The following is a 20,562-nucleotide window of genomic DNA, read 5'->3' as shown; positions in this document are numbered from 1 at the left end:
ACACGAACAGTTCAAGAGCAATTAATCATGTGTTTTCTGCGCGTGGGCAGCTCGCGTTAGGCCGTTTGCCATGACTAAGTCTATGCTTTCATCAAATCATTTACACGAACGTAACCCTCGGACCTTGTCCTGACCCTCCCGTTTTTGAAACCTCCCCTCCCAATCTTCTGTTATTATCACCAAAGTCAACAGCCATAACTGTCCGACTTTCAGAGCCTGTAAGCATAGGCAACGTCCCCGACCCAACCTCCACAAAGTGTCAATCGCTATGCAAAACATGCTCGTGCTGGTGTACAAGGAGGTTTTGTGTATACATGACTCATTCGACCTCCCATTCCAAGGTTTCCGTGATATCCCAGGACGCCAATGACATAAAAAAGGAAATGTCGTGCCAGTATGCGTGTTGTGGGTCTTGTGCCACGCAGAACATCGATGCTAAAGACAGTCAAGAAAGGAAATGTTTCGAAAGATTAGTCGCGCTCATTTAGTGCTGTTGATAGTGCATATGAGGGATGAATTCGGCCGCTTCAATCATGGGTCCACGTGGGTAGGCGGTGGGCGGTGCACTTTGCGGTGCCATGGTGACTGGGCTGTCATTGACAAAATTGGCATATTCCCAGGTAGGCATTCGTGAGGCTGGAGCAGTCATCGGATGGGCAGGCATGCTCATCATAGCTTGGGTGACGGGAACTCCGTTGTGATAGATGTACTGACCATTGACGTCGTAGGCAGGGACGTACTCAGGTACCTGCAACTGCAGCTCGGGTGGTCCAGTCACAACTGGTCCAGGGACGCGCATCTGGACAGCTTGGGGGAGATATCCCATCTCAGCATTCATCGGATACCCGGCATGTGCTATGTATTCTGGATGGGGCGAAGATGGATATTGATATTCGGTCAAACCCTCTCCGCTGTACATGGACGAAGCAGGTGTGAGGAGTGGTGCCGCAGTGGAAGAATAGCTGGCAGAGTACTTGGAAATGATCTTCTTCAACGCGGTGGCCAGAATCTTCCACGGAAACACTTTGACATCTTTCTCGATGTTGCGTGGCTTTGGGTGAGGGAAGCCCATAATAACTTTGAAGAATTCCTCGCTGTCCTGTCGAGCCTTGGAAACAGTCAAAGGGCGGAAACCTTCGAGGTTGCGACGAATCCGGTTCTTCTCCTCAACAGTGAAACGAACCCCGACCAGGGCTTCGAGAAGATAGATGGTGTCAACCGAGGTGACATAGAACTCGTTCTTCTCTTTCCACCAGATGCAGCTGATGCAAATGCTGCTGGCCTGGCGATCCTGGGGAGTGACTGGCTTGAAGCTCGCCGTGATAGTGCTGCCAGATTGTTCTCGTTCGAACACGACGAGACGCCGACGAGCGTCCTTCTCCTCTGCAGTCCAGTCTTCTTTCATACTGTCCAAGTCTCCTTTGAGCTTGAGATTAGCCTTGAGGTTGGACAACGTATATGGATTGAAGGTCTGCGTTTGTCCAATAGCTATCGTGGAGCAAGAAGCTGTTGGTGAGGGCTGCATGGTCGAGGTCCGCACCAGCTTGGGCACTGACGACTTCAAAGGAGAACTTGTGGTTGGACGGGGAATAGGAGTCATGGGCGCAGCAGGGCTCTGCTCACTCTTGACGGTGGTGAAGGATGGACTGAAAGCAGGCGTGTTTGGAGAAGGAGCAGCCAACGACACCTGAGACGCAGTTGAAGTTGAATAGTGGTGACCAGAGGGTCTGGGAGACGTGCCATGGCTAACGCAGCTAGGAATGCCGGCGCTGCCAGTAGGGGTTGGCACGAATGGAGAATAAGGGGATGTTTGACCGCTAATGTCGTAGTAGTCACCGTTGGGGTCCTGGACGTGAACTTGGGCAAGGACTGCTTTCTTCTGGGCTGGTAGATCGTACTCGTCCTCAGTCGAAGCCTTGCGTTTGCGGGGGAGAATTTGAATACTCTGAGATGAGGGGATGCGCTGGTGATGCGCATTGGCCACTCTCACGTCCCCATCTTTCACATCTCTAGAATCCGCACAAGGGCCACTGCCAGGGAAGCTCTTCTCGGAGATATAGTCGTTTCCAGCTATGTACTGGAAGTCGGCTTCCTGGGGGTTTCCAGGTTGAAGAAGAGGGTGATGATCGTACGGAGTGGGAGGAAAACTGCCGTAGAACACCTGATTGTCGATGGCAGGAGGTTCAAACTCTATGACATGAGTCAGTGACAAATACTTGCACATCAATGAAGGGCTGACCTACTCATGAGCCCTGCTTGACCCGGTCCATCATAGCCAGACATGGAGAAGAGCTGACCAGGTTTGGCCTCGAGGCCGTCCTGGAACTGACTTGCAAAATGCTCTCCAGCAAAGACTGCAGGATCGTATGAATCGTCGACTATGAATGGAGTGCGGAGGTCGGGGAACGACTGAGAAACGTGTCAGTATTTGAATCAGTCTGGGAGGAGTGACACGACACCATGATGGTAGAGGCCAAGACAAGGGCAGGGGGGAACGCAAGATTGGACTCACATGAAAGTGGTTGAAAGTTATGGACGCCAGCTTGACGGTATTTTGGTAAATTTCTTGGAACAAAAAAATCACTAAGCGAGCGACTGTGCTAAACGAGTGTGGTGGGAGGCTAAATGGTGCCTCGAATCAAAGCGAGTGACGGTTGCAAAATGCTATCGAGATTCGAATGTCTGGGATGTCAATATCGACTTTCGCCAGGGGTACATTCGAAGACGGGGCGAAGAATTTCAAAGGCTGACTGAGGACTCCTGAAGAGCAGGAGTTGGCGGCTGGCTGAGAGCACCGATTGAGACGAGATGCGATTTAGGCCGACGTCGCCAGTTTGAGCGATGTGTGATGAAGCCGAGAGCTCGTCAATCCCGAAGAGGTTTGGGAGTCGGGAAGGTGAGGCAGATTTAATCTTGAGAACAAAGAATTCCAACCGGGTGGAACGAACTATCAACACTGATCAGCCAAACTATCGCCAGGCCAGATGGAAATCCAGGATACCAGGATCTTCCTGTGTAAGGGATGCTCACCTCTGTCAAGATAGATCGAGAAGAGTAGATCGAGAAGAGATTGTGGCAAATATCTGTAACGGGTTCCGAGAGCGGGTCGACTTGAGAAGTAAATCCCTCTTCTACCACTGGCACGAAACCAACTGTTGTCGAGGGCGTCAGTGAGACATTCAAGAATTCAACGAGGGGAAAATGAAAGACAATTTCAATGCCCAGGCAAGGACATGATGTGCAAGCAAGGAGTTGTCGTGGGCCTGTCTTTTTTGACGTACCCAGAGGACTCCAAAGGGTGGCAACGAATAATTTTGAGAACCAACTGATACACTTACCCAGGAGGCCGATTTTCCGACTTGAACCAGAGGTCAGGACCCCAAAGGCGGTTCAAACCCTTGTACCCTTTTCGGACGGGTCTATCCGTCGAGTTTCCCAAGGTAAGTCGTCACCAAACGGGTGGTTGCGCAGCGAAAGAGTTGTGGGATGTGAAGTTGTCCACGAGTTTCCAGCCTTTATTTCGTGCAATGGAAACACAGAGGAACTACGAATGTTCCAAATCTCACTCGAACACCGGACAGGAGTCGAGTAAATATCAATAGCTCTCTTGTTCCACAATCAAATGTGGTTTTCCAGACTGCGAAATTGAGAGGTAGGTGGATTGGAAGGATTCTGGGAACGGTCTGATTTTGAGGGGGGCGAGGCTTTTCAGCGAACCAATTCGAAAAGCGAAGGACTTGAGCGATTGATGTCCAACGAGGGGATATTCGAAGTCGTGAAAAGCGAGTGTGTTATTGTCTTCAAAGTCGAAGTAAACGAAAGTATGGTCTGCGAACAGAACCAGAAAACTTGGGTTGAGCGAAGGTGGTGAGGGATGAAAGGATGATGAAGCAAGTGGAGCGGAAATGGAAGAAGAGGAGCCGAGGGCCAGGAGGGGGGAATCAAAAGGCTATATCGGCCTCGACTCAGCAGGGAGAACAAGCCCTAGCAGGTAGAGGCTGTGAAAAGCCGCGAAAGGCGAGGATGGCAAAAAGACGGATCAATCAGGTCACGCAGAAGTGCTCGGCGAGGGAACGGGGGAGACGTTTCTGTGCGGCGAGTGTGAGGCAGGTTCGGTGGCAGTGAGCGACTAGTGGGCTGATGGAGAAGCGCAAGAGGTCAGTGTGGAAAAGACTTGCTGCAGGGAGTGTGTGGTGGAGGTGGGCGGAGGGGCTTACCGGGGTGTCAGTGATGGGCAGGTTAGCAAGGTGGATATGGAGCCCAGGGCTTGCCAGGTGAGGATAGATGGAGCATTGGAGGATGGACACGACGGCACGGCTTTTTGTCGACTTTGCTGCTACTCGCCCTCTTTTTTTTGCGAGGGATGCGAGGGGGGATGAAGGGAAAGGGAAAGAGAAGAACGAAAAAGACAGGATTAGCACCAAAAGCGGAGACCAGCCGGAAGAGCGAATGGTGAGTGGCTGACACGACCCAAGGTTTCGATCACGGATCGAAGAACAAGCTGGTGGCAGCAAGTCAAAGACGGAACACACCCATCAAGTCGCTTCTCCCTCGTACAAGAGCCAGTGGAAGCGTGGAGTGATGTGCTCAGTAGCGTCTTGTTCATCCTTTTTTTCCCTCACCACAAAGTCTCATGCCCTTGATCTCAACACGACTTTTCTCCGACAATAGGGAGGGTTGAGGAGGCCGTCACGTTGTCGTCACCAGCGCTATCGGCTTCACGGCCACGGGTGCGGCCATGGTCATTGACTTTCAGCTCAGACAGTACTTGTACATACTTTGTACAAGTATACCACTAGATACTCCCTTACCGCTAAACCTCTCTTTTCTGTCATTTTACCAGACCCAGATTTGTCCAACGAAATGAGAGAAGAATGGGGAAAGCAGAGGCGGGCACTGCAGGCTAGAGTGGTTGGTCGGATGGTTGCGAGGTGCAGATGCGCAGCAGGCAAGGAGTAGCCTGTGTGAGCCGTGTGTGGCCGGCAGCTGGCGGCATTGTAGTAGTGGACATTGGCCTCTTGCAGGTTTTTGCTTTTCTTTTCCGTGTATTGATACGTGTGCGTGTGTGTACGAGCGGACGGCCATGATTCCATGACAAGCTGGAGTCAGGGATCATGATGGAAGAGAAAACAACCACACCGGGCCAAAAAAGAGATCCACCATGGTCAGTGGCCACCCAGAGGGATCACCAACCTCAAGGGCACCAAGGTCAAAGGGGGAATAGTAGTTTTAGTGAGCGAAAAAAGCGTGGCAGCCAAAGAACAAGCATTGCAGGGGGAGGATGGGATGAGAGGCTTGCACAGCCGCAATGGATGGGTAAGAGGAAGCCGAAGCTGGAAAGAGAGGAGAGAAAGAGGAGGAGAGGGGCACCGAAAACGCACCAGAAATGGAGAATGGCTCCCTGAAGGCTGCAGCAAAAGGTTCAAGGGATGAGGTCACCCGTTGCCCACCTTACTGAACCCGCCTGTCCTATCACTTCCCTATCGCCCAGCCTAAACCCTGGGTGGTTAGAGAGGGGACACTTTGATACCACTGGTGCGCTGGGCTGCTGGTCTCCCCCCAGTGGCCCTTGTTCCCCTAGCCCTAGCCTCGAGTCTGTAGCCCCCTATGTGTTTGTAGGTAAGGACTTGTAGGCCTTAACAAGCCCTTTAGGTGTAGCCCCTAGGCGTACTGGTACCCGTACAGGCCTATCCCTGCCCCTGAAGACCCGCATCTCCGCATGACTTTCCCCCTTGCTAGCTGGTGGCCCCCGTCTTCTAAAGATAGACAACCAGTGACCAACAACCGCCCAAAACCAACGAGTCGACGAAGTTCTAGTCCTGGCCTTTGACGACTGGCTTTCTGTTACCCTCTGGTGCCTCTACTGTCGCTGCTCGCTTCTGCTGGCCCTATTCGCCTCCAGCGACACGCCCTCTTCCAGCTCGCTCGTCCGTCGCCGCATTGGCCGTTTGCGGAGTCTTTCTCAACGTCACCAAAAGCGACCCTTAGCTATTGGCTGGTGGATTTTCTCGGCCTATGAGTAAGATATCGCTTCTGCTCTGGCATATGTGTCCAGCGTTTCACGTTACGGCAAACACATCTGGACAAGAAAGGTGCTCCGACCGGATCGCGTCCACAAACTGCGCTGGTGGTTTGCTGGACGGAGACCATTTCCTTGTTCGACGTGTCTGCTTGAGGTTTGCAAAGAATTGATCCTCGGTGATTGTCCTTGTTACCTGGTCTTCGTCGACTCGTCCAATACGGCTCAAAGGGTTCGCCACTCCTACGAAGTACGAGTGGGAGAAGACACTGCCACAACCCACTGGGGCTACACCACCCACCTGTCCCGAACAATTTATCCTTGAACTCATTTGTCGCTCTGTGGCTCTTTTGTTCCCTTGTGGTCTTCGGTTTGGCCGGTTCCTGCCGGCTAAACGCCCTGGAAAGGATCGTGCCGGCTCATGCAAGAACCGTCTCCCAACTGGCCCCTCCAAAATCTGAATCTCGAATTGTTAGGGGGTGAAAAAAGGCAGTTCGCTATCCTTGCATACCGTACCTCCATATTGCATACCGCGGTCGCACGGGCCACGTCCCTTCAGCTGGACTATCCCTTGTTTCTCCGACCCTCAACTGCAGCTTAAGCGAGGTTGGAAACACCAGTAACGGCCCTGGAACTACTTGGCCAACATGCCCAGCAACTTCTCAAGCCAGTGCTCACTATGACACTGACTTGAGTCTGGGGAACTTCGGCCGTTCATCGCCGGTGTCGTCTCCCAAGCCCGCCAAAAGCTCGTGCCGCGACCAGGGGGCGGATGTGGCGCAGTCTAAACCCGGGACAACTACTGCACAAAACATGCCTCCGTTACATGACTGGGTCACAGTACTTGATTGGTACTGGTACGAGAAGTGTTGAGGCCTGGAGAATCACAATCAAAGGAGCCAGGAAATAGGTATCATGCTGCCATTGTTTGCTCCGCCAGCCTAAACTCGTACAGTACCAAATTTCTGACACTTGGTCATTCCCATTCCGGTCCATGCCGGATCGAGACTCCACCAACTGCTCGCGAAGCTACGAGAGAACGTTCTTGCTCCGTTGTGGGTTGTCCAAAGAGGCAAGGTCCCCACTGACTTTGTCACCTCGTCTTGGTGAATACTGAACAGCCCGTTGAGATTGTCAATCGCGACGTGGACCCATTCTACAAAAGGTCTGATCAGACTTGACCAGTCTCTCTACGAAGCACCGGGGTCTGTCTCGCCATCTCCATTTCCGCTGGCCTCCGCGGCCCTTGTACTGTACTTGTTACCCATCATGATATCGCTCCGCCTAACCTCGCATGGGCTGACATTTACGTGACCTTGCAACTGACAACCCTTTGGACGCATTGCTGACCAACCACTTATCCAGGACGATCCACCATCACAAGGCGCGTGATTATTGGGGACGCGTCAAATCAAAACAGCGAGAAAGAGAGAAAATGTTTGTGAGGCTGTGAATTTTTCCAATAGCGTCCCGTGTGAGGCACGTAAAGATTGGCACAGATCTCCCGATTCTATTTTTGTCAAGACCTGCTGGGTGGCTCGCTTAATTCAAGCCCTTCTACCCTTGCAGGGGCAGCGTCGCAGAGTGAGTTGTTTTGCCAGAACGTGCGATGGGCAAAGTGGCCGTGCTGATGCGAGCGAATCAAACATCTTCACCCTGACCTATCATGGTACTTGTAGCGCCAGGGTAGCCAGGGTTTTCAAGATGCACAACAGCCACATCCAGGAACCAAGCCTTGTCCAGACACAGGCCGTTGACATGATGTGTGCCACCCAACTGAAGGACTCGCTCATCACCACACCGGACTGTTTGCTTCTTTGCAATCACAAACATCCAAACTCTCTTGGACCTCTGGGCAGCGTCCAAAAGGATCGGCTCACACCGTTCGCAACCATGTTGAGGCGCAGAGTGCGCCGATCTGATCGGCCAGGCCGTTACATGATCTTCAGGCAGGGTCACCTTCACACTGATGCCGCCTACCTCCCGGGACATCGGCCTTGTCAAGTTGCTGCAGGTTCTGTCCGTGTCCTTTCCCGGATTCTGGGAAACCAGGACACACAAACTTGTTGGCCAGCTCTAATCCAGTCGTTGCACCAAGCGGTACCTCGATGCAGCACAGAGGTCTACAAGCGGGCTAAATGACGAAATCTGTGTTCCCAATAGGACGGTTGTGCCTTTTCTTGTACTCCCTTTCTCGTCCTCTCTCTTGACCGCCTCTCCTGTTACGCGGGAGATCAGTGATTTGTGAGAGAAGAAACGTCAAACCACTTGACTGGATCGCCTGTGCATTGGGCCTCATTGTTGGGTCGATGGCTGCAGGTCGCACGGGACCTGCAGGATATGCATGTTGCCTATCACCCTATGAACAAAAGACATTGTTGATCCCTTGCCCCGAGGAACCAACCAACTTGATTCCCCCTTCCTCGGCGCGACGACGATTGTCTGGCTTCAACATGGCCGCTTGCGCAAGCCTCGCTGCATGAATGATAAAAATAGCAATCTTTAGAGTGCGATCAACACGAGACGATCCACGCAGATCGGACAGTCAATCCCTGGTGATTGCTCGAAGGACAGAAAGGCATGACCGTCCAAGAGGGAATAAATCAGCATCTGGAAACTGTGGATTGAAGCCTTATTTTTGTGTCAGAATCGACTGCTAATTATATTCACAGTTTACTTTCAGCGCCTTCTCTGGAAATCTCGACGACCAACTTGCCGAACTGGCTTCCTTTCTTCATTTCCTCGAACAAGCCGTTGATGGCATCCAGATCAAAGCCTTGGGCGACCCGCGACACTACCGGCTTGACCTTGTTGGCTTTGATGAAGTCTACCATTTCTTTGAATTCCTTTCGCGATCCCATGGTCGACCCTTTGACCTCGATATTTTTCAAGACTGCTTGCATAAGGAAAGGCATCTTCGGCCCTATGGTCATTCCATAGATGGAGATCACACCACCTGGCTGAAGGAGATGTCAGTATGCAAAAGAAAAGAGAAGGCAAGCGACCATACCTTGAGCAGCTTGGCACCGACGGAAACGATGTCTCCACCAGCACCGTCAACGATGGCGTCCAACTGTTTGTTCTCTGCCGGCAACATGCCCTGTAGTTTCTTTTCCCAACCCTGCTCCTTGTAGTTGATGCCGCCCTTTGCTCCCAGGGCGACGGCCTTCCTGATCTTTTCTTCGCTGCCGCTCGAGACATAGACATTGGCACCTGCCGCTGTGGCATACTCCAGGGCCATCAAGGCTACTCCACCGCCAATACCTGTAATCAATATGTTCTTGCCCGGTTTGAGATTCTTTTCGCCGCATTTGACCATGACTGCTCTCCATGCGGTCAGTCCGGTAAGGACAAAAGCAGCCGCTTCGGCGGAGGAGAGGTGTTCTGGTGCCTCTTCGAGTTCTCCTTCGTCAATGCACATGTACTCTTGGAGAGTGCCATTCGCGTTCGTCTTGGTCCCTCCAAGGATCTTGTACCCCCCTTTGTCCTCTGGTCCATCCAGGCTGTCCTTCCAGCCAGTCCCGGGATTCACGACAACACGCTTGCCTTTCCAGCTCGGATTGGCTTCATTGCCAACAGCCACAACTGTCCCGCACCCATCGGCTAGGAGAGGGACACCGAATGCTGTTCCCGGATACAAGTGTTGGCGGATAAAAAGATCGCGGTGGTTCAATGCAGCGGCATGGATCTTGATAAGGACCTCCTTTCCCTTTGGTGAAGGCTTTGGAACCTCATCCAGCGAAAGGGGATAGTAGACCTGTCCCGGTTTCCCGTCGACCTTGGAAATGGAGATTGCCTTTGGCATGTTTGTGGTGGGGATTGTGGCGATATAGAATGGTCCCGGCACAACTTCTCACTAGTCTTCAAATGTGTTCAACAACCACGATACCGCTGAATAACCTTTTATAAAGGATTTTTCTCTCCTTCCCCGGAGCAGTCACAGCTTAGAAATCCAGATTCGGCGATATCTCGCAAAGGGTGGCAGTCGGAGTTCTACTCGCGATATCTAATCAGCCTCTCGAACAATTCGGTAGAGATCTGATGCACAACACACCGAGCTGTCACCGACAGCCTCACTTAAACCTTTGTTGACGATGGGGGATGATGGGGGTAGGGGGAATGACGGAGGGATGATGGGGGAATTTCCTGAGCCGTTACTTGGCCGAGGTATGAAGTCATTATCGCCGTTGTAAAGCCGGGGTCCGATTCGGTACTTTGTACAGGCCAATCAGACGTCGGTTAGATAAGAGGGCACGTGGTTAGTGATAGCGGGCATGGAATATAATTTCTCCGGTGATCTGGTAGGAGCTGCACGTGGTTTCCCAGAACAAGCAGAGAGGGAGTCGCCCACAAGGAACAAAGGAGATGGATTATATCCGACTCCCTTGACCTTGAAGATATCCAATTATATTTCTGCAATTGAGCAAAGGTCATCCTGCTGCGATTATACCGACGTTCATTCTCAATTTGATGTTGTTGATTCCCAGATTGTCTATATCCCCTCATCTCTCAGCTGTCCCCAGCTCCTCGAATTTGGGGTTCAGCCAAAAGGCACGCCTGAGAAAGGAATAGTGGACTCTCGCCCGGGTCTGTGATCGTCGTTGCTTTTCTCGTTACTTTGGCTTAGCACGGCCGAGGCTCCATCAACGAAGGATTATCCAGAGGCCTGACGCCAGAAAGATGCCCCCATGATTGGTCCATCGCACCCCGAACAGCACCCAGCCACGACGAAAGGGGCTTGAGAGGGTTTGAGATGGAGCCCCTCCTCCTCACGGAAACTCTGGTGTGCGCTACCAAGCGTTCAAGGACGTTTGTTCAGTGGCCAGCATGTCGCGGAATGAACAGGTGCCCCAGTCGAACAAGGCCGGATCAATGCCCTTGGCTCTGCAGAGACTGCGGCTTGATTGCTATTTCCGCCCCAGACTCGCCCTTTAGCCCCCCATGAAATCTCGTAACCGTTCAAAATTCAGTTTCAGCTTGACCTAGCCTGAGTCACGCAGCAAGGACAGCCACTTTGGCACCGACCAAGACTGAATCCCACTGTCAGTTATCTTCTCTCGGACCGCAGATACCTTGTCGCAAGCAACCCAAATAACGGGATCGTGGTGGATTCAAAAACCTGAGACGCGGACGGACTGATTTCCCGAAGCTTCAACTTTCCCCCCCTATTTTGGCCTCGTTGCCTCTGTATGCACCTCTGACCCTACATCCACTGTTGTCCAATTCTCGATTACACCGCCAATATGGGCTCTTTTGGCGAGGTCACGGAGTTCGGCCATGGCTTCAAGGCTCAATTCTTGTTTGATCCCAAATATAACAACTTGAATCATGGTATGCTCCTCCACACCGCTGCCCCTCAGAAGGTCTTCTCCTAGACGCCAAGCGCGACTACTTCATCAGGCTGGCCAGTATTGCGATTGTTCAGACATGATATATCCCAAGATCTCGAATGAGATGAACTGAACCTAATTGGCAATCTGTAGGTTCATTTGGTAGTTACTCACTACCTGTCCGCAATGCGCTGCGAGGATATCAGAAATTGGCCGAGGCTGCCCCGGATAAATTCCTGCGATACCAGTATATTGATCTCTTGGACAAGTCGAGGGAGCGGATAGCAAAACTCCTCAACGTCCCGACGGACGAGTGTGTTTTCGTCCAGAATGCTACGTCCGGTAGGTGCATCATTACATTTGATCTCCCATCGATGTGTCTAATTCTGCAGGTGTCAATACCGTCTTGCGCAATCTCCAGTACAAGGAGAAGGACTGTATCATTTATTTCGATACCGTCTATGGGGCCGTTGAGAAGACACTGGCTTCCATCGTCGAGACAAACCCGCAACTCCAACTTCGCAAGGTCGGGCACGGACAAGACTTTGCCTATTCACTCCCTTGCACGCATTCCGAGATCCTCAATGCTCTGTCACAAACGATATCGCGAGTCTTGTACGATGGATTAAATCCCAAGGTTTGTCTTTTTGAGACGATAGTGTCTTTACCGGGTGTACGGTTTCCTTTTGAAAGGATCACGAAAATGTGCAAAGAATATGGGATTCTTAGTTTGATTGACGGAGCACACGGCGTCGGTCAGATACCCCTAAATCTGTCCCAGCTCGATGCCGATTTTTTTGTCAGCAACTGCCACAAGTAAGTGGAATCGGCGTCCGACAGAAGCCTGTCTCCCGATGACGGGCCCTGTTTGCGGTATCTGACATGACACAGATGGCTTTATACCCCACGAGGCTGTGCTGTATTCCACGTGCCCAAGCGTAACCAACACCTCATTCGAACCACCTTTCCGACCTCACATGGCTTTGTGCCCCTGGAAAACTCGCCAATCCGAAACCCTCTTCCACCAAGTGACAAATCGGCTTTTGTCAATCTATTTCAGTTCGTCGCGACTGCAGACAACACCCCTTACTATTGTGTCCCCGCAGCCCTCAACTTTAGGCAGAATTTATGCGGCGGCGAGGAGGCCATCTATAACTATATCAGGGACATCGCCCAAAGAGGAGCCGACCTCCTAGCCATGCTTCTCGGAACCGAAGTCATGGACGATTTGGATGCGGGATACGGATTGCGGACAATGGGAAGCTACGAGGCCAGTGATAAACGCGACGGGGGACGAATAGGCTGGGCTGGTGGCATCAGGGACTGTGCCATGGCCAATGTGCTCCTGCCAATCACCATCATCGGCGCCTATTCTAGGGGCAGCATCAGCATGGGACCTGGTGGAGCCGGAAGTGCGGGCGGTCTATCTCCCGCTTTTCGACAGTCATCGTACGGGTTCCCTAGTGCCAGTGTCGCTTCGCAGCTTCGATCGTCTTCTGTCAGCTCAGGAAATCTCGGCGAACCCAGACGTTCCAATTCACCTCTCAATTCCCCGAGTCTACATTCAGCAGGTCCGATCGTGATCCAGGAAGCAGACGTAGCCACCCATATTGCTTGGATGGAAAAGACCCTGGTGGATGAGTTCAACACGTTTGTCGCCATCTACGAATACGACGGCAAACTCTGGACCCGAATCTCTGGCCAAATCTACCTGGAGCTCAAAGACTTTGAATGGCTTGGAGGAGTGCTCAAAACGCTGTGTGAACGAGTCCGAAGCGGGGAGTCTTTGCGGGGAAGAGCAAGGACTCCGGGAATTGAAAAGGCGGAGTTCGAGGCCCTGAGCCTGAAGACGCCTTTCGCCTCGAGACAAAACACCGGTGAGGTGATGAAGCGGTTCGATGTCACCCAGGGGGGATGGGTCAATGCATGAATGATGAGGAGTTGCAGCCGGTCAATTGCGACCACGACACTTTGGTCGTTTCACCGTCTTTTATCTTTTAATCATTTGGCGTCTGGGGCAAGACCGAGGAGATGCAAGGAGGTCGCAAACAATCAGGTGCGAGTTGTCACCAATGAAGGCATAGTGGCGGAGAAGAGCAATGGACGATTGATGTGGTGAGGTTGTACACGTTTGTCATGAGAAATGCCTGGGTACCATTACTTGTACTGTTTCCATTGAATCCCACCGGGCCACAGGGCAGGTTTGGATGAGTTTGTGTGGTCGCATGGCGTCAAGGATCGAGGCAATTCCGCCATTTGAAGTCTGAGGAACCTGGCAGACTCGGTCCTGGGAAACCCGGAGAAATGCTCCGTCGAGGGGCGGAGCTGCTAGTGCGTCTCTAGCGCCACTCTAGTGCCACCTTTGAAAACTTTGATGCCGCACGTGAGTGGCTCCTGGCCAATTGCCAAGGCGCTATAGGGCGCTATTACCCCAGATTTTGGTTCGCCCTTGTCCGCCCAGACCGCCGAGTCCCGCTCTCCGGTCATTTTTCACAGCGAAAACTTTTCCTCCTACGTAATCTCAACCTCTTGTTGACAACACGTTATTCAAGTCGCGCCTCTCGCTGGTGAGTCTCTTCTCCTTGGGCCGGCTCCCTCGTGGCGTCATGTTAGGTTTCGTTACGTGTTGCTCCCCGGTCTCCTTGTAAGCATTCCATTGTTTGAACGCCACGGATTATTCCAGCCACCTGACCACCTAGAGCAGCCGACCTTCCCTTTTGCCGCCTACGTCTTTCTTTGGGTGGCCACTGGTGAATATCCCTCCTTTGCACTCGATGATGCTTTCGGAAGTCTGGCCGCCGTCCTCTTTTCACCTTGGGCAGAGAGGGCCAACAAACAAAAGGTAGCCGTGGCAGCCCACAAATCCGGGGCCAGAGTGATTCATAGCCTGCCGTTAACTGCTTAGTGGACAAGTCAAGGCTCTGCAAACTGGTGGTACGTATTACTCACAGTTTTGGCCTCTCCTGCCAATGTCCGTCGTCCATCCGAAACTGAAAAGGAATGACACAGAACTTCCTTGCACTCTCGTCCCCTTTCCCATGTTTCTATTACCCCCATTTTTCATAATTTTTTCCTAACCTGTGCTCTTTGATCACCTTGTTTTGTTTACCCTGCATCTTTTCCCCGGGGTCACTGGTGGAGTTCGCTCAGACTACCTTTTTGGCATTCTTTGGTCATCGGGGAACGATCTAGAGCAATTTTTCTTAAGAGGGAGCACGGTTGAAAATAAGCCATCATGATGTCCCCCGACCTTCCAGACCGTGGCCCATGCTCAAACCACAACAACACTTCCAGTACCACTATTCCCCAGATTCACGAAAAGCCTGAGGAATTACTGTTATTCAAAGCTCATTATCACCATCTCATTGAACCCCCCGAAGACATGACCGCTTCTAGAAAGTTCTCATATGCGTCGGTCAAAGAAGAAACAGGTACGTGATGATCACCACACCGTATTAGAGTCATAGAAGCTGACCACCGTTGCCCGCAGATGATGGTCTCCCCCAGTCATTTGGGTCGTCCCTGTCATCTCAGGACCTCGAGGAAGTTGAGTGGATAGCGTGGCCCTGCAGTCAGTGGTGCAAGACCAAGGGTCTGTGCTCGTATCACTTCAATGGCTCACACGAGGATCATGTCCGGACAAGACTAGAGGGATATGCTCGCAACAACCCGAGGAAGTTGGAAAAGATCCTAGACGAGTTGGAGAAGCGGCGAGCGGCACAGAAGTTGTTCAACCTCCCCTTCGCCAAAGAGATTACTCGAGTTCATCCTCGTCCGGCCGACTTCAGTCTCGAGGTATGGAGAGAGAAGGTTAGGGATTCTATCCGACTGGGGGCCGAGTCAGCAATTATCGACGACTCCGACGACACCCAGTCTGTGATTTCGACCACATCGCGCGAGGGCTATCCTTTCTTGGAGGCTATGCCGGAGGAGATTCTCGAGCTCATTCTCTCTTATGTGACGGTTGACCACACGGCAGACCCCTACGCTCGGCCGCATGTTGACCTGGCGAGCTGTTCACTCGTGTCCAAGAAGATTCAGGCGGCGGCCGTGCGGGTGTTGTATCGACATGTCTCGATCCCACAATCAAGAGCCTTTGCCAAACTCATGCGAAGTCTCAAGACCACACCCCAGCTCGGAGAATTGGTACAGTGGTTGGACTTTTCTCATTACTCCAACATGGGCTTTGGCAGCGCCCGCAACACTCGCAACCAGACGCCCTTCTTGAAGCCCGAGACGCTCAACGCATGCTTGGATGTCATGCCGAACTTGCAAGCATTCTTGGTCCACGAGCACGTCGACGAAGAACTCGACGCCAACATCCTCTCCAAACTATTCAACATGCCTCTTATGCAGGCCATGGACTTTTGTGCCTGCTCCTCTCGTCCTTTTGCAGAGGCCTTTACCTCCGTCACCACGCAACTCTCCACTCCCCTCAAGAGCCTGAAACGGCTGTCATTGCATGAATGCACCACACTGCAAGAACCTGTTTTCGAATCTCTCCTCCCGCTGCTTGAGAACCTCACCCATCTGGACGTCGCACATACCCTCATCAACGACAAGGCTCTCATGTCGATCCCGCACACCGCCAGAATCACACACCTGAACATCGAGCGCTGCACGCGACTCACGGGCTCTGGCGTCGTCAAGTTTTTGACTACCCATCCCGCGGTCAGGGGCAATGTCGTCTATCTGAACCTGGCCGCCGACGCATCGCGGCATAGACTGCTCTCCGAAGACAACGTCACCCGGTTGCTGCGATCTTTGCCTCCGAGTCTACGGTCCCTCAACCTGGGCGGTGCCAAGGTCAATGCCTCACACATCCCAGCGCTGAGAGTTCTCTCCACGCACCTGGAGGAACTCGGGCTACGTGGCGCGGATCTCAGCCTGGGCAGCGACATCGTGCGCCTGTTCAAGCCTTCTTCTCCATCCGCGCCCTCCGAAGGTGAGGATCACGTCATGGACAAGACCTCTGTCGCCACCGCAGCAGCATCATCTGATGACTCATCGCCCGCCGCCGCGGCGTCACACCACCAGCACCAGCACCAGCCCAGCACGCTGCGCTACCTCGACCTCACGTCCATCCGCTCCGTCACGCAGCTCTCCCTGTCCTACTCCCCCTCGGCCCTCACGAACAAGGACACCCTGCCCCTCGAGGTCATCGAGCTCGGCAGTGACGTGTTGCAGGAGATCAAGCGACGCACCGCGCACGTCCGCGACCGCAGCAAACTCGAGTGGGTCGTCAAGGAGCTCGGCCGACGCGGCTGGTTCGTGCGGCAGCCCGTCCCCGGGTCCAGCGTCGACAACGGCGCCCGGGCCTGGAAGATGGGCGCGCGCTGGTGGGGCATGCGCAAGATCCCCATGGTCGAGCAGGACGTCGGTGGCATGTACGGGTATTTCATGTTCAAGCGGTCATGAAGCCCCCTAGCCCTACCTCTCGACTCTGATCCTGATTTTTTTACCCCCCGTTTTTTGACGTTTCATCTCGAACTTGGCATGGCGTGGCGTGGCATGGCATGGCATAGCATAACTAGCGACTTGTTTTTTTCCATCTCTTCCAGGAAGCGATCATTGACATTCAGGTTATTCTTTGGGGTTTATTTTGGTTTTTTGTTGGTACTTGGTAGCGGGACGGGACAGGACAGGTCAGGTCAGGTCAGGATATGACATGACATGGCATAGCATCTCATTACATCTCATGATGATGGTCTTGCAGCAGCAGCATAGCATAGCACGGCACGGCATGGCATGGCATAGCATAGCATAGCATGGTCTGATATGGTATGTTATGGTGTGGTCTACATGCATACATGCATGTACGAGACTCATGGATGGATGGATGGGTTGGACGAAAGGGTTCCCAAAAAACGGGGCGTTTTGATATTTTTGATATTTTTCTGTTATTACGGTTGTTCATCATCATCATCATCATCATCATCATCACCACCATGAGACTACGACCTGATACGAACAACAAATCATTCACATTTCAGCATGGCATATCTTTCTTAGCATGGCGCAACAAGGAACAGCACAGCACAGCACAGCAAGGAGACTGCCATTGATATCAAGCGACGGCGTCTCCTTGGACATGGATGAATCTTTTTCTCCTTCTCTATCTTGGTTGCTAAGGGGGTGGTTCATAGTGTAATACAACATCATATCATATCAATGCATTGATCATATCTTTTTCGATTTGTATTTCTTATTCATATCAAATATGGCCGTTTTCTTCCATTCAGGACACTGGTCGACTTCCCCCCTCATCCTATCCGCACCGTCACGTTCTCCCACTTGGACAAAAAGTCGGCAGGCCTCAGACGCTCCAGGTACGTGAGCGACAGGATCGCCGACAGGCGGATGGTCCCGACACGCTCAAAGGGCCGATCTGTCCCATTCACGGCCGCCACCACCAGCAAGGGCGCCGAGCGATCCAGGTCGTGGCCCCTGGACCGGTCCACAAAGTCGAGGGCGAGAACCGTGCCGCACGTCTCGAGGCGGGAGAGCGCGGCGTCCGAGCACAGTTCCGTGTCGATGGGCACGGATCTCTCGGTCAAGCCGCACACAAAGTTCGCCCGGACGCGCTGCGTGGGTGATGGGTTGCGGACCAGGTTGCGTAGGCGACAGCCTCGACTCCTCACGCGCAGAACCCGGGGCATCTCGTCCACGGCGGCCTCGGTGAAGCGCGACACGTCCTTCAGGGTCACCGCGTCGTACGTGTCGCATGCTTGTAGGCCGACCTCCACGTCGTTGGACCACGAGCCTTCCGCGGCGTGTTGGCCCAGAGAGATCGGGACCACCTTGCCGCCGCTCCAGCCTACCCAGGACCAACTCGGAAAGCAATCTTGCCGGCTCTCGGTGTGACGTCTGGTCCAGAGAAGTGAGAGGGCAAACAGTGCGTCGGGCGAAAGCATGTCGTCCCTCCACCTCCTGCCGGGCGGGATGGGCATGCCGTAAATTTGGCGCAGGTGAGACGACTCTTTGAGCAGCGACGGTTCTTCGAGAAGACCAAGCACTGCATTCAGCCGGTCTGACTCGTATGTTAGACTCCGTCTCGAAACTTGGGAGATGTGCTCCCAGGCGGTGTCAAACTCCTCCAGCTCGTGCTTAGGACTGCCACTCGAAATTACGGTTGGCTCAACCAAGAGCTCCTCGAGCGAGCTGTGGGTGGCGACCGTCTCGCATGTCGACGATGTCATGCACTTGAAGTACAATTGCTGACGCGTAAAGTACAATCGACGCCTCGATGAGACTTCCTCCTGGTGTGTCCACGCTCGAGTTATGTATTTCGAGCGATACCTCGCCGACTCGAGCGTGCCCATGGTGGATATCAGGCGACAACTCCCGATCTCGACACAAGGCTGTTCTTCGCACCGGACGGTGCTGACGCCTGGAAGACCATCGTCTGCACTCTCCCCGTGGAGCGCAATGATGGTCAACTGAGCCGCACGGTAGAATGAGGCCATATCCTTTAGGTCACGATGAAACTCGTGCTTGTTGTTACGCCGAATGCAGAGCCGGTCAACCCAAAGATATCGAAAGTGGAGAGCTTTGGTGACCGAAATGGCATCCTCTACTACCTGTGGCAGCGAAGCCAGGTCATCGTTAGTTCCATGGATCCCGCTCGGACAGGAAGCTGTCGACCCCGAACCCCAGACATAGCTCAGAGCTGTGTACTCGACACTACCATAATTGCGAACAAGCCTTCTATCATGACAGTCAAACAGCCACCTGGGATAGGCGGTAGCGTTGGCGCAGGCCTTGGAGCATTGAGGGTGAAGTCTCTTGCAAGTCGCTATCCAACTGCTTACAGCCTCAGAATTGATGGAATCGGCGTCTATCTGGTGCCCCTGTAAACGGACAGGGGTGGAATCCTGATCAATGGGTAGTATAAGACCAGCATCCCGCAGGAGACAGGTGGAATCAGAGATGAGTTGACGCTTTTCGAGGTTCTCATACCGGTTGAGAACCTTTGCCAACGGCAGTTCTCGATCTGTGCCGACAACCCCAAAGACCACGTCAGGGTGTAGGCAGTCAAGAAGCGACACACCGCAGCGAGTACACAGATGATATATCTTCAGAAAGGTTAGGATCGGTTTAGGTGATCGCGGGCTGTTGTGGGCGATATGCCCTAGGAATCTGCAAAGCGGACACGAGGGCTCGTACCCCTTGTCGAGCTTGATCACTGTCACGGGTGTGGAATCACTCTGAGAAAGGGCAAACACCCTCTCCAAGTCCAATGATGCACATTTTCTGCAAAAGGCCTGAGAGTCTCCCCGTTTGCGGTAAGGCTGAGGATGGGTGGTGATATGACTTGCATCCGCCATGATACCCAGGACGAAGGAGATATAGTCGGACAAGATATTACAGAGAGTGTGTGTTTCTCAGACTATCTGAATATATCGAACCGTAATGGCGATATCCAGGTGAGGTCGTGCTGTTCATTCCCCCTTCGATCCATTCCAATGCACAGTGGCGCAGCCCCAGGCGGCCATCTCCCACCAAGATCTAAGGATATTTTGGTCGCTTATGGACGGCCAATGATAAATGAGACGATGAAGTGTTTGGAAAGGCTGGCTCTCGACATGACCATTTTAAAGGGGTTTAGACCGACGCAAGGCAAGTGAAATACCTCGGTAGATGGGAAAGTCGAGGAAGGACTTCGACTTGCACACCTAGAGGGTTGAGGAGGGAGAAGGCACTGGAGTCAGTCTCTGCTGGCGACATGGGTCTGTGCTGTACCGAGTAGAGATACATCAGCGGGAAGCCTGACCTGGTGCATCCCTTGCAGACTCGTGAAAGGCGACCACGGCCCTTGCTGAACCACAGAGCCTCATTAGAGATCGCAATGACGTCAGAGGGCTAGCCCTTCGCAGGTCGTTACTTTGATCATACAGGGAAGGTTTCGCGACTTGCTCACTGCCATTCTGTTCAAGTTCAATGTAGCAGGCAACCATACGGCCGAATACTGCTCGATTGGCGATTCGAGTGGAGAGGGAGAAACTCGGCGGTGCATTGTTACATATCGTATAGATCAACTCATCCTTCGTATTGTACAACCCTAAAGATGTCTTCTCGACGAATTGGCCAAGGACTTCAATCAAGTCATGCTAAAACTGCTCGGTGTTCGCATTGACGATGCCAGACTCCTTTCTAGCCCAGATATATGATGTGCGCGAAGCAGTTGTCAGTTCCTGGCGCCGCCCATTCCAC

General features: G+C 52.9%; 5 protein-coding genes across 5 annotated transcripts; 2 read left to right on the top strand and 3 right to left on the bottom strand.

Moving 5' to 3' along the window:
• Window positions 1-484: 484 nt before the first annotated feature.
• AYO20_10402 (hypothetical protein) lies at window positions 485-2,462 on the bottom strand (the record flags this gene model as incomplete). Its single annotated transcript, XM_022648660.1, has 3 exons — window positions 485-2,190; window positions 2,244-2,409; window positions 2,460-2,462. 3 exons carry the CDS (start codon window positions 2,460-2,462, stop codon window positions 485-487), a joined length of 1,875 nt encoding a protein of 624 aa, XP_022495377.1.
• A 6,223-nt stretch (window positions 2,463-8,685) lies between these two features.
• On the bottom strand, window positions 8,686-9,824 carry AYO20_10401 (hypothetical protein; the record flags this gene model as incomplete). Its single annotated transcript, XM_022648659.1, has 2 exons — window positions 8,686-8,979; window positions 9,030-9,824. The coding sequence occupies 2 exons, from the start codon at window positions 9,822-9,824 to the stop codon at window positions 8,686-8,688; spliced, it is 1,089 nt and encodes a 362-aa protein (XP_022495376.1).
• Window positions 9,825-11,262: 1,438 nt separating this feature from the next.
• AYO20_10400 (hypothetical protein) lies at window positions 11,263-13,279 on the top strand (the record flags this gene model as incomplete). Its single annotated transcript, XM_022648658.1, has 4 exons — window positions 11,263-11,350; window positions 11,503-11,691; window positions 11,742-12,165; window positions 12,241-13,279. 4 exons carry the CDS (start codon window positions 11,263-11,265, stop codon window positions 13,277-13,279), a joined length of 1,740 nt encoding a protein of 579 aa, XP_022495375.1.
• Window positions 13,280-14,587: 1,308 nt separating this feature from the next.
• On the top strand, window positions 14,588-16,767 carry AYO20_10399 (hypothetical protein; the record flags this gene model as incomplete). Its single annotated transcript, XM_022648657.1, has 2 exons — window positions 14,588-14,780; window positions 14,840-16,767. 2 exons carry the CDS (start codon window positions 14,588-14,590, stop codon window positions 16,765-16,767), a joined length of 2,121 nt encoding a protein of 706 aa, XP_022495374.1.
• An 845-nt stretch (window positions 16,768-17,612) lies between these two features.
• AYO20_10398 (hypothetical protein) lies at window positions 17,613-19,676 on the bottom strand (the record flags this gene model as incomplete). Its single annotated transcript, XM_022648656.1, has 1 exon — window positions 17,613-19,676. The coding sequence occupies one exon, from the start codon at window positions 19,674-19,676 to the stop codon at window positions 17,613-17,615; it is 2,064 nt and encodes a 687-aa protein (XP_022495373.1).
• Window positions 19,677-20,562: the final 886 nt, after the last annotated feature.

Source organism: Fonsecaea nubica, assembly GCF_001646965.1.
Source record: "Fonsecaea nubica strain CBS 269.64 chromosome Unknown Scaff110, whole genome shotgun sequence".
NCBI lineage: Eukaryota > Fungi > Ascomycota > Eurotiomycetes > Chaetothyriales > Herpotrichiellaceae > Fonsecaea > Fonsecaea nubica.
The sequence above is the reverse complement of the archived record's forward strand: the minus strand, read 5'-3'. Positions and strand labels throughout refer to the sequence as shown.